Source organism: Cydia splendana, chromosome 15, assembly GCF_910591565.1.
Source record: "Cydia splendana chromosome 15, ilCydSple1.2, whole genome shotgun sequence".
Taxonomy (NCBI): Eukaryota; Metazoa; Arthropoda; class Insecta; order Lepidoptera; family Tortricidae; genus Cydia; species Cydia splendana.
Window position 1 is genome coordinate 6,212,854 of NC_085974.1, and position 12,453 is coordinate 6,225,306.

The 12,453-nt window shown below is 37.0% G+C and overlaps 1 protein-coding gene across 1 annotated transcript in view; it reads right to left on the reverse strand.

Moving 5' to 3' along the window:
- Positions 1 to 1,250: 1,250 nt before the first annotated feature.
- Positions 1,251 to 12,453, reverse strand: part of LOC134797564 (uncharacterized) — a 46,108-nt gene continuing 34,905 nt past the window's right edge. Inside the window, exons 4-7 of the mRNA XM_063769852.1 lie at positions 8,551 to 9,837; positions 6,264 to 7,444; positions 4,743 to 5,712; positions 1,251 to 2,751 (exon numbers count right to left, since the gene is read on the reverse strand). Of these exons, the coding sequence (XP_063625922.1) occupies positions 1,312 to 2,751; positions 4,743 to 5,712; positions 6,264 to 7,444; positions 8,551 to 9,837 (4,878 nt within the window). The 3' untranslated portion in view covers positions 1,251 to 1,311. The remainder of the gene's footprint in view (positions 2,752 to 4,742; positions 5,713 to 6,263; positions 7,445 to 8,550; positions 9,838 to 12,453) is intronic.

Here is a 12,453-nt window from a genome sequence, read left to right on the forward strand (position 1 = left end):
GTCTCCACTCAAGAACACGTTTACCCCAGCGGTTGTCGGTTCTTCGTGCGATATGGCCAGCCCACTGCCACTTCAGCTTGCTAATTCTTTGAGCTATGTCGATAACTTTGGTATATTATCATCAGCCGCGTTTAATTACCTAGTTAAGAATTCAAGACTTTTTTAGCTTACTTTGAGACTTGGCCGTTGTGTGTAATATTGACCCATACTATTTATGAATTATTAGAAAGCTGCACAGATAACTGACCCCCTGCATAGACACTAGTTTGCGGGGGAGGGGGGTCAGTTATCTCTACAGGTTATTGTGCTATAAGTAAGTAGGTACTTATATTTTAAAAGTAAATATAAAGCTTTACAAAGATCTGCCTTCTTTCATGCTCTAAGTAGGCTTTTAATAAAATATCTCTGAGTTTTTCGCATTAGTGACCTCGTGCCTTGTAATTTAGATTTTATACTTAGTCAGTTTTACCAGCTATCTTGAGTATGACACCCCTTTAAAATGGCACTAAATAAAATAGCACGGAAAATACCTAAGTAGGTACTTCCTTCTACTCGCCCTTCAAAATGGCGGTTGGCGTGGTGACTTTCACATGGTATTTTAATATGATACCTAACACATAACAACAATGATTTTTGATATTTACCTAATTGTAATTAACTAATTATAAAATAATATAGTTATTTGTACAACAAGAGATCAAAGTTTGATATTTCTTCGAGTGCTTATTTTGAGTCCCGTGCAAGCGTTAGAATGTTGAGCGTAGTAAGGGATTCAAAAGCGCACGAGATGTAAATAACTTTGATCTCGTGTAGTACACAAAATTTTTCACCCTAAGCAGTGAGAACATATCTAGAGGGACAGAGGTAATAGAACCCAAGTATCGAACTTGTATTAGACCCCGCATGTTGAAATGACATTTGACTATAAAGGTCACTTGAATGTCATTTTGTCTCACTCAGTGAGCAAAATCGCATTTTGCTCACTGAATGAGACAACTCAGTGAGCAAAATGCGATTTTGCTCACTGAGTGAGACAAAATGACTCAGTGAGCAAAATCGCATTTTGCTCACTGTTTTTAAGAAGCAAAGTACCCTTGTTCGAGCTGCTGAGGTGAAAAAGTATTTTTTATTATTTAAAAAAACACTTAATTAAACGAAAAATTGTACACATACAATATATCCTTGTAACTGAATGTAAAATAATTAAATACATACATATTTTGACAATCTTGAATATTATTTGTCAAATAAATAATAAAGTTAAGTTTCGTAGTAGTTGACGAAACAATTTATGCAAAGAAGTAATCACGGCTACCGCGATAACAGTCTACATAAAAATAAAATTGCATATGTTATGTATAGTCTTGAGTGGATCGAGTGCCCGCTTGATGGCTGCAAAATACCAGTCTTACTGTAACTCTTCATGAATGTGGCAATGGCTTCTTTTTCATGTAGTAAAGTAATACGATCCGACACTTCTGGGCTTATCGTCCCAAATTCTTTTAGATATTCGTATATGCATGTCAATTCGTTGTAGGGTACAGGCTCTTGGGGTAAACCAACAAATATACTAAATCCATCCCCACCTTCAGCTAGAAAAGCAGGCATCATCAGCTTGTATGTATATTTATCTTCTATTTCTACTAATTCAGGGTTGCCACAGTTAGAGCATATTGCGTCCGCTTTAACGATTCGAGATCCCGCGGGTTTTAATAAGTCGTAGACTACTTTCATTCCAGAAAATTGCAAAAATTGCCCGACACTGTCTATCGGTCGCCATAAAGCGACCGAATGCTCCAAGGCACTCCTCAAAATAGATCCGTTCATACTCACAATTGTCATGGTATCTGTAAATGGTAAAACATTTATCCAATCTCCTTTCGTCACGTTAAAAGGTTTTTGTGGATAGTCTATCGAAACTCTTATTCTACCGCCTTGGCATACAGCGATGTGTACATCCGGGTAATCTTCGCTGTAATATATTTTTGTATAATTTATCAAAATATCCGTGATGATGTTTCCTAAGTTACATTCCCTCAATCGGCAGTTACCATCTAGAGTAACATTTGATGTACCGGCGACTTCATTGCTTATTTTATAGACGCTTTCCCGATATTTGTTGACTATGTTTAAGACTTCAGGGTCTTCCGGTACACTGTTGTTTAATAGTATTGGTAAACCATCGTACTCAGTTATTTCTCCGTTCGAATTGAAAGTCAGATGTAAGCGTCCCATGTATTTCGTGTAGGCGTAAGCCTGTACTACCAGTACTTTCCTACCGTTTGGATCCCTTACCACAGTCGGATACGGGCCTTCTCGTGTTTCTGGTTTTTCTGTAAGATCGCCATTCCATAGAAAAGTGTTCGAGTGTCCCCCGATGACTAAGTCTAGATCTTCGACATTTTTTGCTATCGCTATATCTTTAACGAATCCCGAATGACCTAGAGCTATGAGTATTTTGACACCTTGTTTCTTAAGTTTACGTATTTCTCTTTTGATGGCTTGTATTTCTTCCTCTATCTGAACTTTGTTTTTAGGGGCAAGGAAACTAGTTTCTGGTGTCAAGTATCCTATTATACCAATTTTAACACCTTTCTTCTCCAGCACTACAGTTTCGTATAGATTATTAACTTCTTGCAATTCAGGTACGTCGTCGAGTATAAGGTTGGCTGCTACCACTGGCGATGAGATGTTCTTAATGAAGGGTACTAGTCCGTCAACGGTTTCATCGAACTCATGGTTACCGAGTGACTGTAAGAAAAAAAGAGTTACGAATTAGTATAGTTTTTTCCCCTAGGTAATATTATGTCACTGCATATAAATAATAACCCACCTCAATCGGATTTCAGTTAAGTTTTAGACTGTTAAATGAGAAAAATATTCAGGAATTTAATCCATTTATTCGTTCTTATTGTAGTAGCAAATTAGTTATTTGTTGTTATTGTATTGTCATTTAGATTCATCGTACCCATTGAGTTAATCGTATAGTACCTTAAATTTCATTAATTAGTTTAATGTGTACACATCTTTAAATTGATTCGACCACTTCTTAATTAAATAGTTTAGAGATTTCGCTATTGTACTATTTACCTTAAAATTAAATAGTCTCGCAAGTTTGTACTAAGGAATATAACGCTAATTCTAATGCTCATTCCATACTTTATTCGATGTACATATTTAATTAAACAATAACAATGATTCTTACTTTTGTCATGTTAATCATCTTATAATTAGGGTAACAGTTCAGGAAAGAACGATAAGAAAATCTTATTCTTATTTCTTTTGAATTTATTTTTAAAAGTTAAATTAAAAGCTCCCATAACATTGTAAATGTAAAGTCATGGTATAATTAAGGGCTCATTAAATTCAGACAGTGCATTACATGGTAATGTCGTAAATTGACGTTTTTCCTTGAACTCATAAGTTCTTATATTATGCTTTTAGGATTGTACTACCTATCAGTTCTTCTTTTATATATCTATTTCGAGATTTACCATTGAAACTGCTTAACCCTCCATACCTTAACGTAAAAAGGCAACAATCTCAAATACATCCAAATCCGGTATTTTGCCGTGTTTGTGAGCGCATTATCTATCTAGTTATATAATATAATACTTCCGGTGTAGGAATCATAGTCAGAATGGGCAGAGGTGCTCTGTGGATCAGTTTAAGAATGGTTTATAATAACTTTATATCTAAGAAATAATTGATTTAATAAGGACGAAGTACATTCTTTTATTGCACTAATAGGACGGCTCGAATTAGTTTAATATACCTACAAGACTAACAGTCTAACCTCCTTATTCATAAAACTTTACGGGCCTGGTTTAGTTAAATTATGTTTTATCCCTTCCTTACAAATACATAAGTCGAAATGACAGATAAGGACAAACGATTATTAGCTAATTGAGATTTGTAGCGCGTTTATGAATAAGGGGGTAACAATATACAATTTTCACAATTCACAACATATAAGTAGGAGCATTTGTGTCGACAGTCATTAAGATAACATTGTCAAACATTGACATTCTATAAATTGGCTAGTACATATGTAAAGCTCTACAACTATGTAGGTACGTACCATCGTCCACACTGTGAACTGTACATCGGTGGACCTTATGCCTTTTGCAATACGTTCCACCGATGTTCAGTTAGGATTGTTGTTGTTTGTACTACAAAGACAACTGGGAACTCGGATTTATAAGCGTAAATTTTATTTATTATTTATTAACTAGTAACCTATCGATAACGCTTTTTACTAATCGTAGTGTTTTTATTGCCTGGTTAAGCATAACTTAAGAGTAAGTGTAGGAACAAATCATTACATTAATTACTAGGGATAACATCAAACTTAGTGAGCCCGAGATGCTAGAAGAGGAATCTTTGTGGTACATAGCTTCTTCATTAAGTATGACAAGTCTTCCTTCTACTTGGGGAAAAACAGGACTTCGGTGCCGTAGATAATACTCTGTGCATTGTAGTTCATTGTAATGTAACGTGGTTTTTGGTAGATCCACTAACATGGAATACCCGTCGCCACCATAGGATAAAAATTGCGGCATTATAACTTTGTAAATTTGGGTTTTATTAATGTTTTTATATTGTGGTATTTTGCAGTCCCCGCACCTGGCTCTTGCTTCGACTACCCTGGATTTTGGCGGTCTTTTGTAATCGTATACTACTTGTATTCCAGAAAATTGTAGAAATTCACCATGATCTTGTAAATTGTTGAGATCGAAAACAGAGTGTTCGAGCATTTGGAATATGACACTACCAGTCATAGACACTGTCACTAAATTACCTTCAAACGGCATGACAATAAGAAGATCTCCTTTGGTAATATTTGCGGGCATATGCATGTAGGATATCGATGCCCTTATTCCTCCACCTTGAATGATAGCAATGGGAGCATCAGTCCAATGTTCACCTGTATAGAGCGTCGCGTAACGATAAACCATTGCGTCGGTGATTAAATTTCCTAGATTGCACTCGAGATATTTACAATGATCACCCGAAAGTATGACTGACGTATTTCCTATTACTTCATCAGCTACGTTTAAAACATCGTCTCTATAGCGTTCAATAATTTTAATGACGTCTGGATCTTGAGGTATAGAGTTGTCCAAGAGTATAGGTTGGCCAGAGATTTTAATGGCTTCTCCTTTAGAATCAAAAGTCATTAGTAGTTTACCAAAATATTTTGTATAAGCGTACGCTTGAACCACAGCCACAGAGCGACCTGAGGCCTGTTTAACGTAAGTTGGATACGGTCCTTGAGGTTCCTCCGAGTCAGGAGTCGTGCCGTTCCAAAGGAAAGTGTTGGTATGCCCTCCAATGACTAAATCCACACCTTCTACTTCTTTCGCTATTTCAATGTCTTTAACATATCCAGAATGACCCAAGGCAATAATGATGCGTACTCTCTGTTCTTGTAATTTTCTTACTTCTTCCCGGATGGCTACTATTTCGTCAATGTATTCAACGTCATTTTGAACTGCCAGCACTTTGGTGTCGGGCGTGAGATATCCTACAATGCCTATTTTGACGCCGTCGATATCAATGATCATAGATTTCTTGAGGTTAGTTTCCGCTGCTAGCTCCGGCACGGTATTCAGGTCGATATTCGCAGTTAGGACTGGACAAGTTAAGTTTTCAATGAAAGGGGTTAGACCTTTAACACCATTGTCGAATTCGTGATTTCCAAGAGACTGAAACAAAAAAGAGAAATTAACTTATAATTGAATTAAAACAAACATTTGAGCGTTCAATATTGTGAAGATATACAATTACCTGTAATTGACTAATAAGATGAAACTAAGGTACCTACAAGTAAGTTACAAATGAGGGCAATCTACTCTACTAGTCAAAACAACTTTATTGATAAACGGATATTTATAATTTAAAAAGAATTTGTTCGTATAAACTCAGGTATATATACTTCATATATCTACCTAGTAATGTTTTTCTACTGCAAGTAGACATCTGACGTATAAATAATTATTAAACATAATAATACTGCTTTTATGAGGATTCAAGACTTTAAATATTACTGCACTAGTCCTAGCATGACAATAGCAGAGATAATGGAATAAAAGGACATTGACATGGCCACTGCTGAATTTATTTTTAACTTGTCTTCATGATGTATTTGGATTCGACCTTCTATAGCCGGATATACTGGACTAGTTTTATTTAAAAAGTCAATGGTTGCCGCCAGCTCACCGTAAAACAATGGCTGGGTTAGCCTACCATAGAACATATCGTATCCATCGCCCCCCGTGGACAAGAATGCTGGCATAAGAATTTTGTAAATAGCAGTTTTGTTTAATACTGAGTAAGTAGGCATTGGGCACATACCGCAGCGCACAGAAACTTTTACAACTCTTTTTCCTGAGGGATACCTAAAGTCATATTCTACTCTAAGGCCCGACATCTGTAGAAATTGTCCGGGAGCACGTTTGGGGTTGTACCTCGCAACGGCATGCTCAAGCATATTCCAGATAAGAGTACCGTTAAGAGTAACTTTTACAGTATTTCCGTCGAACGGCATTACTGTCAGTAAATCACCTTTAGTTACCACTGTGGGTAGATTTACATGAGCTACGGAAGTCCTTATTCCTCCTCCTTGCATGATAGCGATTGGAGCATCGGTCCAGCCGACGCCTTTGTATATTGATGCATATTTATGAACCATTGCATCAGTGATAAAGTTCCCTAGATTGCACTCCCTTAATCGACAAGAATGCCCGTCTAATATGACTGACGAGTTCCCTACTACCACTTCGGATATTTTCATAACTTCACCACGGTAATGGTTAACAATAGATAAAACTTCAGGGTCTTGTGGCACTGAACTATTTAAAAGGACTGGGTTACCATCATATGAGACAATTTCGCCTTCAGCATTGAAAACTAAATGTAATTTTCCTAAATATTTTGTGTAAGCGTAAGCTTGTACTGCTGGAACTAAACGTCCCGAACGCTGTTTGACCAGCGTGGGATAAGGGCCTTCGGCTACTTCTACATCCGGAGTAGTTCCGTTCCACAAAAAAGTGTTTGTGTGTCCGCCTATGACCAAGTCGATGTCCTCAACTTCCCTGGCTATTTCTAAGTCCTTGGTGAAACCAGAATGGCCTAGTGCAATTAATATTTTAACACCCGCTTTCTTAAGTTTGGCTACTTCTTGTTTAATAGCAACTGTTTCTTCTACGTATTCGACATCGTTTCTAATAGCTAGAACTTTAGTGTCGGGTGTTAGGTATCCGATAACTCCGACTTTGGTTCCGTTGATGTTGAAAATGACGGAGTTCATGAGGTTGGGCTCGGCCTGGAGCGAGGGCTCTTCGGCCAGGATGAGATTGGCAGCCAGCACTGGGCACGTCAGATTGGCGATGAATGGCGTCAGGCCTGATACCCCGTTATCCAGTTCGTGGTTCCCGAGGGACTGAAAAAGCAAAATCAATTATGTAATGTCCAATAATCTTACTGTATATAATTTGGTAAGCAATCATGCAACTGATGCAACCGTCATTCCAAGTGAATTTTTAACTATGGAATTTTAAAATTCTATGGGAACGTTGAACAATGATTTAAAAGATTAAACAAACTATTTGTTAGTTATTTATAAAATTAAGTAAATATATATACCTACCTTCTTTGTTAGTAGTAAGAAGCCACAAAACACAGATACCTATTAAAAGCAGTGAATGCATTTTGGGTTAATAGTTTTGGTGATCTATATAATGTAATATTATATCGTGATTAATGTTTATCCAATCGACTTCGTTCTTAATAAATTATATTTTTAGTACCTACGACCTACGCAGTGAAATTAAGGAAATTTTCGTTAGGTTAATTTTATTATCTTACAGATTTAATAGGTATCGCATGCAATTAAAAACGTTATTGCTACTTTAAACTTTAATTAAGCATGTACGAGTTCGCTAAAGTGACTCGTTATACTCGTATTTACCTTTGATAATTGGATAGGTAGAAAAGTGGGATAGATATTCCGGTAAATATTACTATTTAGACCTCATGCGATAAAGCTGCGAGTTGTTTCATTCCGATATAGTCGTCAGTTATATACAACAACTTCTTTTATGTTTCATGCAAAGCTCAATAAAATTAATAAAAAACTAGTCATGCTTAATAAATGTCTTAATCAGATAATACGAAAAGATTGACTTACTTTAGAATCACGTATAATAACAAAATTTGACGCTAAACTTCTTAATTTTCTACAGGCTGAATGGATTTGTTGTTTTCTAGTAATCCAAAATAAAATAGGTTTCTAATCTGCCCATCTATCAAGTACCCTAGTACTAACTAGAATAGTATATTAACCACCACAACCGGCCAAAAACACTAGAAGAATATTATAGATCTGGTCAAATGAGAGACTACCATTTTCTGCAAATACATTTTTTTATTCAGGCCATACACCTATTATAATTATTGCATAATTGGAATAGAAGCGGTTACAGCTGCTATGAAAGTTATAGCCGAGCACGAAGTAAGTGAGAACGCTGAGTCATCGATGGCATCAACATTGAGAAGTCTAATACGATCGGCCACCTCAGGGTACACTGGACTGCGCAGGCGAATATATTCCGCCACAGCTGTCAACTCATCATGCTCATACATCTCCAATGGCTGATTCCGTAGCATGTCATAACCATATTCACCAAGAGCTAAAGCTGCTGGCATTAATATCGGATACGTCCTCCAGTCGTCTATGACATAGAACGTTGGCAAGTAACAATTGTGGCAGCGAACGACCGCGCTGACTACCCGAGAGCCAGGTTCTTTGGACAAGTCATACACGACACGTACACCGGAGAAATGCAAAAACGCCCCTGTAGGATTGCGCAAGCTGTATTCAGCGACAGAGTGTTCAAGAATTTGATTAAAAACTGTACCGTTAATTTCCACTAAAACAACATTGCTTTCAATAGGCAATGCTGACATTAAATCTCCTCTTGTGACAGCAGCAGGTCTGTTTGCTGGCGCGATAGAATCACCTATGGCATCGCTGTGGATAATCGCAACGGGTGCATCAGTCCAACGTTCGCCTTCGAATCTCAGGGCATGATAGTAGACCATAGCATCTGCTATTAAGTTGCCAAGGTTACATTCCTCAGTCGCACAAGAGTCACCATCGAGTACTACAGCTGTATTACCCATAACCTCATCATTTAAAGCCATAACTTCGTTAGAGTATTTATTCATTATTTCAACAGACTCTGAATCTTGAGGAATTGATTTATCTAAAAGAATTGGGTTAATTTGAATATCTTCAATATCGCCGTTTTCATCGAATTTAATGTTTATCCTACCGAGGTATTTGTCGTAAGCTACAGATTGCAGAACGGGTACAACTTTTCCGGATTCTTGAGTTTCAGAGGTCGATTGTCTCAGAATTTCTAATTCACCGGTTATGGATTTTCCACTCCAAAGGTATTGGTTTTTATAGCCGTTGATAACCAAGTCGACGCCTTCAACATCTCTGGCAATTTCTTGAGCGATATTAGTGTCGGAGTGACCTAACGCAATTACAATTTTAACATCCTGAGCCTTGAGATTGGTTACTTCATCTTTAACAGCTATGATTTCGTTTATGTATTCTATGTTGTTGCCTTGCACGGTGGTAGTATCTGGCGTAAGATAACCAATAACGCCGACTTTAACTCCGTTAATGTCAAAAATTGCAGATTTTTCTAATTTTTGATCCTTGGTGTTGGGAAATACGTTGCTGGATAGAATGCTCGTTTTGATTTCGTTCAGGAACGGGGACAGATGGTCTGAAGCGGTCTGTATGTCATTAGTGCCCAGAGACTGAAAGATAAAATGTTAGTGTGTTAATTAGAAGCAAGTAAACTTAGAGTTAGATAGGAGTAAATAGTAGAAAGTGGTGAATAAGTTTAGTAAGCGTGTAAGTAGTAGTAAAGTGATTAATTATTTTATTTTGTAATAATAAATAAAATACATAAAAATGGACGAAGCAAGTTTTTATATCTAAGTATACTTTCTTTACATATTTTTATCTTAAGATCATTTATACTTCATTGATAACAATGATACAACCAGACTAAGTTATGCAATAAATTCGTCCATTTTCATGGATATTACCCAACACCTTTGCTTCTCCACAAGATACCTGCGGAACATAGATAATATGAGATGCATGAATGTTTTTTTTTGTTTGGTTGCATGATATTTATTAAGTATAATCTGCTAGGAGTGAAAGTTAATGTGGTGTTAATTAATGCCATTAGCTTAGGTTATGTTAGGTTAAAGTAAGTTAGGTTAAGTACCTAATGCCTATAATTTATAATTATGTTTTTGTCTCCATCATGTTCTTAATACGAAAGCGTCTGAAGTATAATTTAGTCTGTTAATTATCAAAGAAGAATATTAAATATCTCATTAAGATAGGAATGCACAGTGTGAATTCTTTAGATAATCCCTGAGCAAATAAAACGATAACATCGTTATTAAAATATCTTACGTTACAGGAACTACAAACATCCTGCGATAAAAATATTGACTTTGTTTAACACCTTTTGCATAAACCTGCTGATATAGTAATTGTATACTTACCTATAAATAGTTTTTATGACATGAAAATGTTGATAACCATCACCAATCGTAAAAAATGAGCAGTGCACATAAAATAGCAGTGATGGAATATGTCACATGGAAAGGGAGCTCGAGGCTGGTGTCCCATCAGATCAACTAATGGTCGTTCCTCAGAATTGTGGGAAACTCAACTCGACAATCATCCTTATTATTAAGTCGGCTCCTCAGTGCTGAAAATCGTGAAGTTAACCAAAACGGGTTGAGTAGGGTGAGGGTAGCTTTCCCCACTTATGGTCTTCAGCTTCATAAAGGGTCGGTGATATCGGAATCTCGGCTAATCTCTGGACATTGTTGTACGTATGGGACTGGGTCTTTTTGGGTGCCTGTGATCTCGTGTAGGTATCCACTCTGCCGATTTTTATCAGCTTTTATAGATTGTAAGTACTTTCCAGACAAAACATATACTCCAAGTGTGTTACTCACTGATAGCCACGAACCTGAGTCATGAGGGAACGACGAGTATCCATTATTGGTGAAAGTAATAGCCAGATTGTATGTATGTCAGTTTGAATGGGATTGATTCATCTACGACAGTGGTGGGCAAAGTACGGCCCGCGGGCCAGGTCCGGCCCGTGAAAGGGTTTTACCTGGCCCGCCGCCGGTCATTGAAAAAAATGTATAATATGGCCAGCAATATAATAAAAATACATTTTTGCTGTAAATCTGGCCCTCCTCTGAAATTCCTTCAAGTTTTGGCCCCTCATTAAGAAAGTTTGCCCACCAGCCACCACTGATCTACGAGTACGTAAAAATCCTACAAAGAAATGAAATCATATTGCGCACGTACCTAGTCTTACAATATTAAGCCAAAGTCGGGTTAGCCATTCATTCCCTTTCCCAATAGGTGGAGTTTTTCCTTTTTATTTAGGTTAATATTTTATATTAACGTAACGAGTTTAAACTATCCCCATTAGCTTTATGAAATATAAATGTATTTTTGGGCTGACAATAAGACCCTCAAAGCAGACAGAATCCTCTTGACAAACTGAACAGTAATTAACGACACCTCTGTTACAAATACAAATTGTAACACGAAATGTGTTTACGGTGCGCCGTTGGGTTCCATACGCAACTTTCGCTCAGCCGTATTACGATTCGACTCTTATTAAAAAGGACATAACTGGTTTAAACCAAAATTTACCTACGCCCTTTTCCATTAAAGCAGCGCAGTGCTGACAAAATATTCCGCGAATAAAGCAAAGTTAAATTAAACGCAGCGCTTATATACCAGCCACAGCACATTATGTAGTGCGGTGTGACGCAACCGCTCTATGTATTGATTTTTGCTATAATTCTACCAACGCACGGATCTGCCAAACCTCATTACGTGCGGACCGGAAAATAGAGCGCTGCGCTTTTAATCCAGGCAGTAATGAAAAAACATACATATTTTACGGAAGCTCCAGGATATCCGGATCCGGAGTAAATACACATACGGAAATAGTGCATTATGAGAGCGGTTTACAGATGTAATTAAGGTTTAAAAAATATTAACCTAAGTACGTTGAAACTTAATTCTGCCCGATAACTTTTTGTCTATTTGTAACATGGCCCCAGGTGTATTAAAATAAATCCTTAGAAAAGCCGATGAAAATTGGGATTTCATTATGAGCCGTAGAGAAAATTACGGGACTAACTTTTACAAATATTCCGCCTTGTACTAAACTAAACTACTGTGTACTTCAGCGTGTACGCATGACTGTATTTATTTATGAAAAAAAAAACATTATTTAAATCATTTAAGACATTCCTGAAGTAAGTGAGACTCTAGCTACAGCATTAACTCTTAAATAAGTACGAGTAGGTCTGACT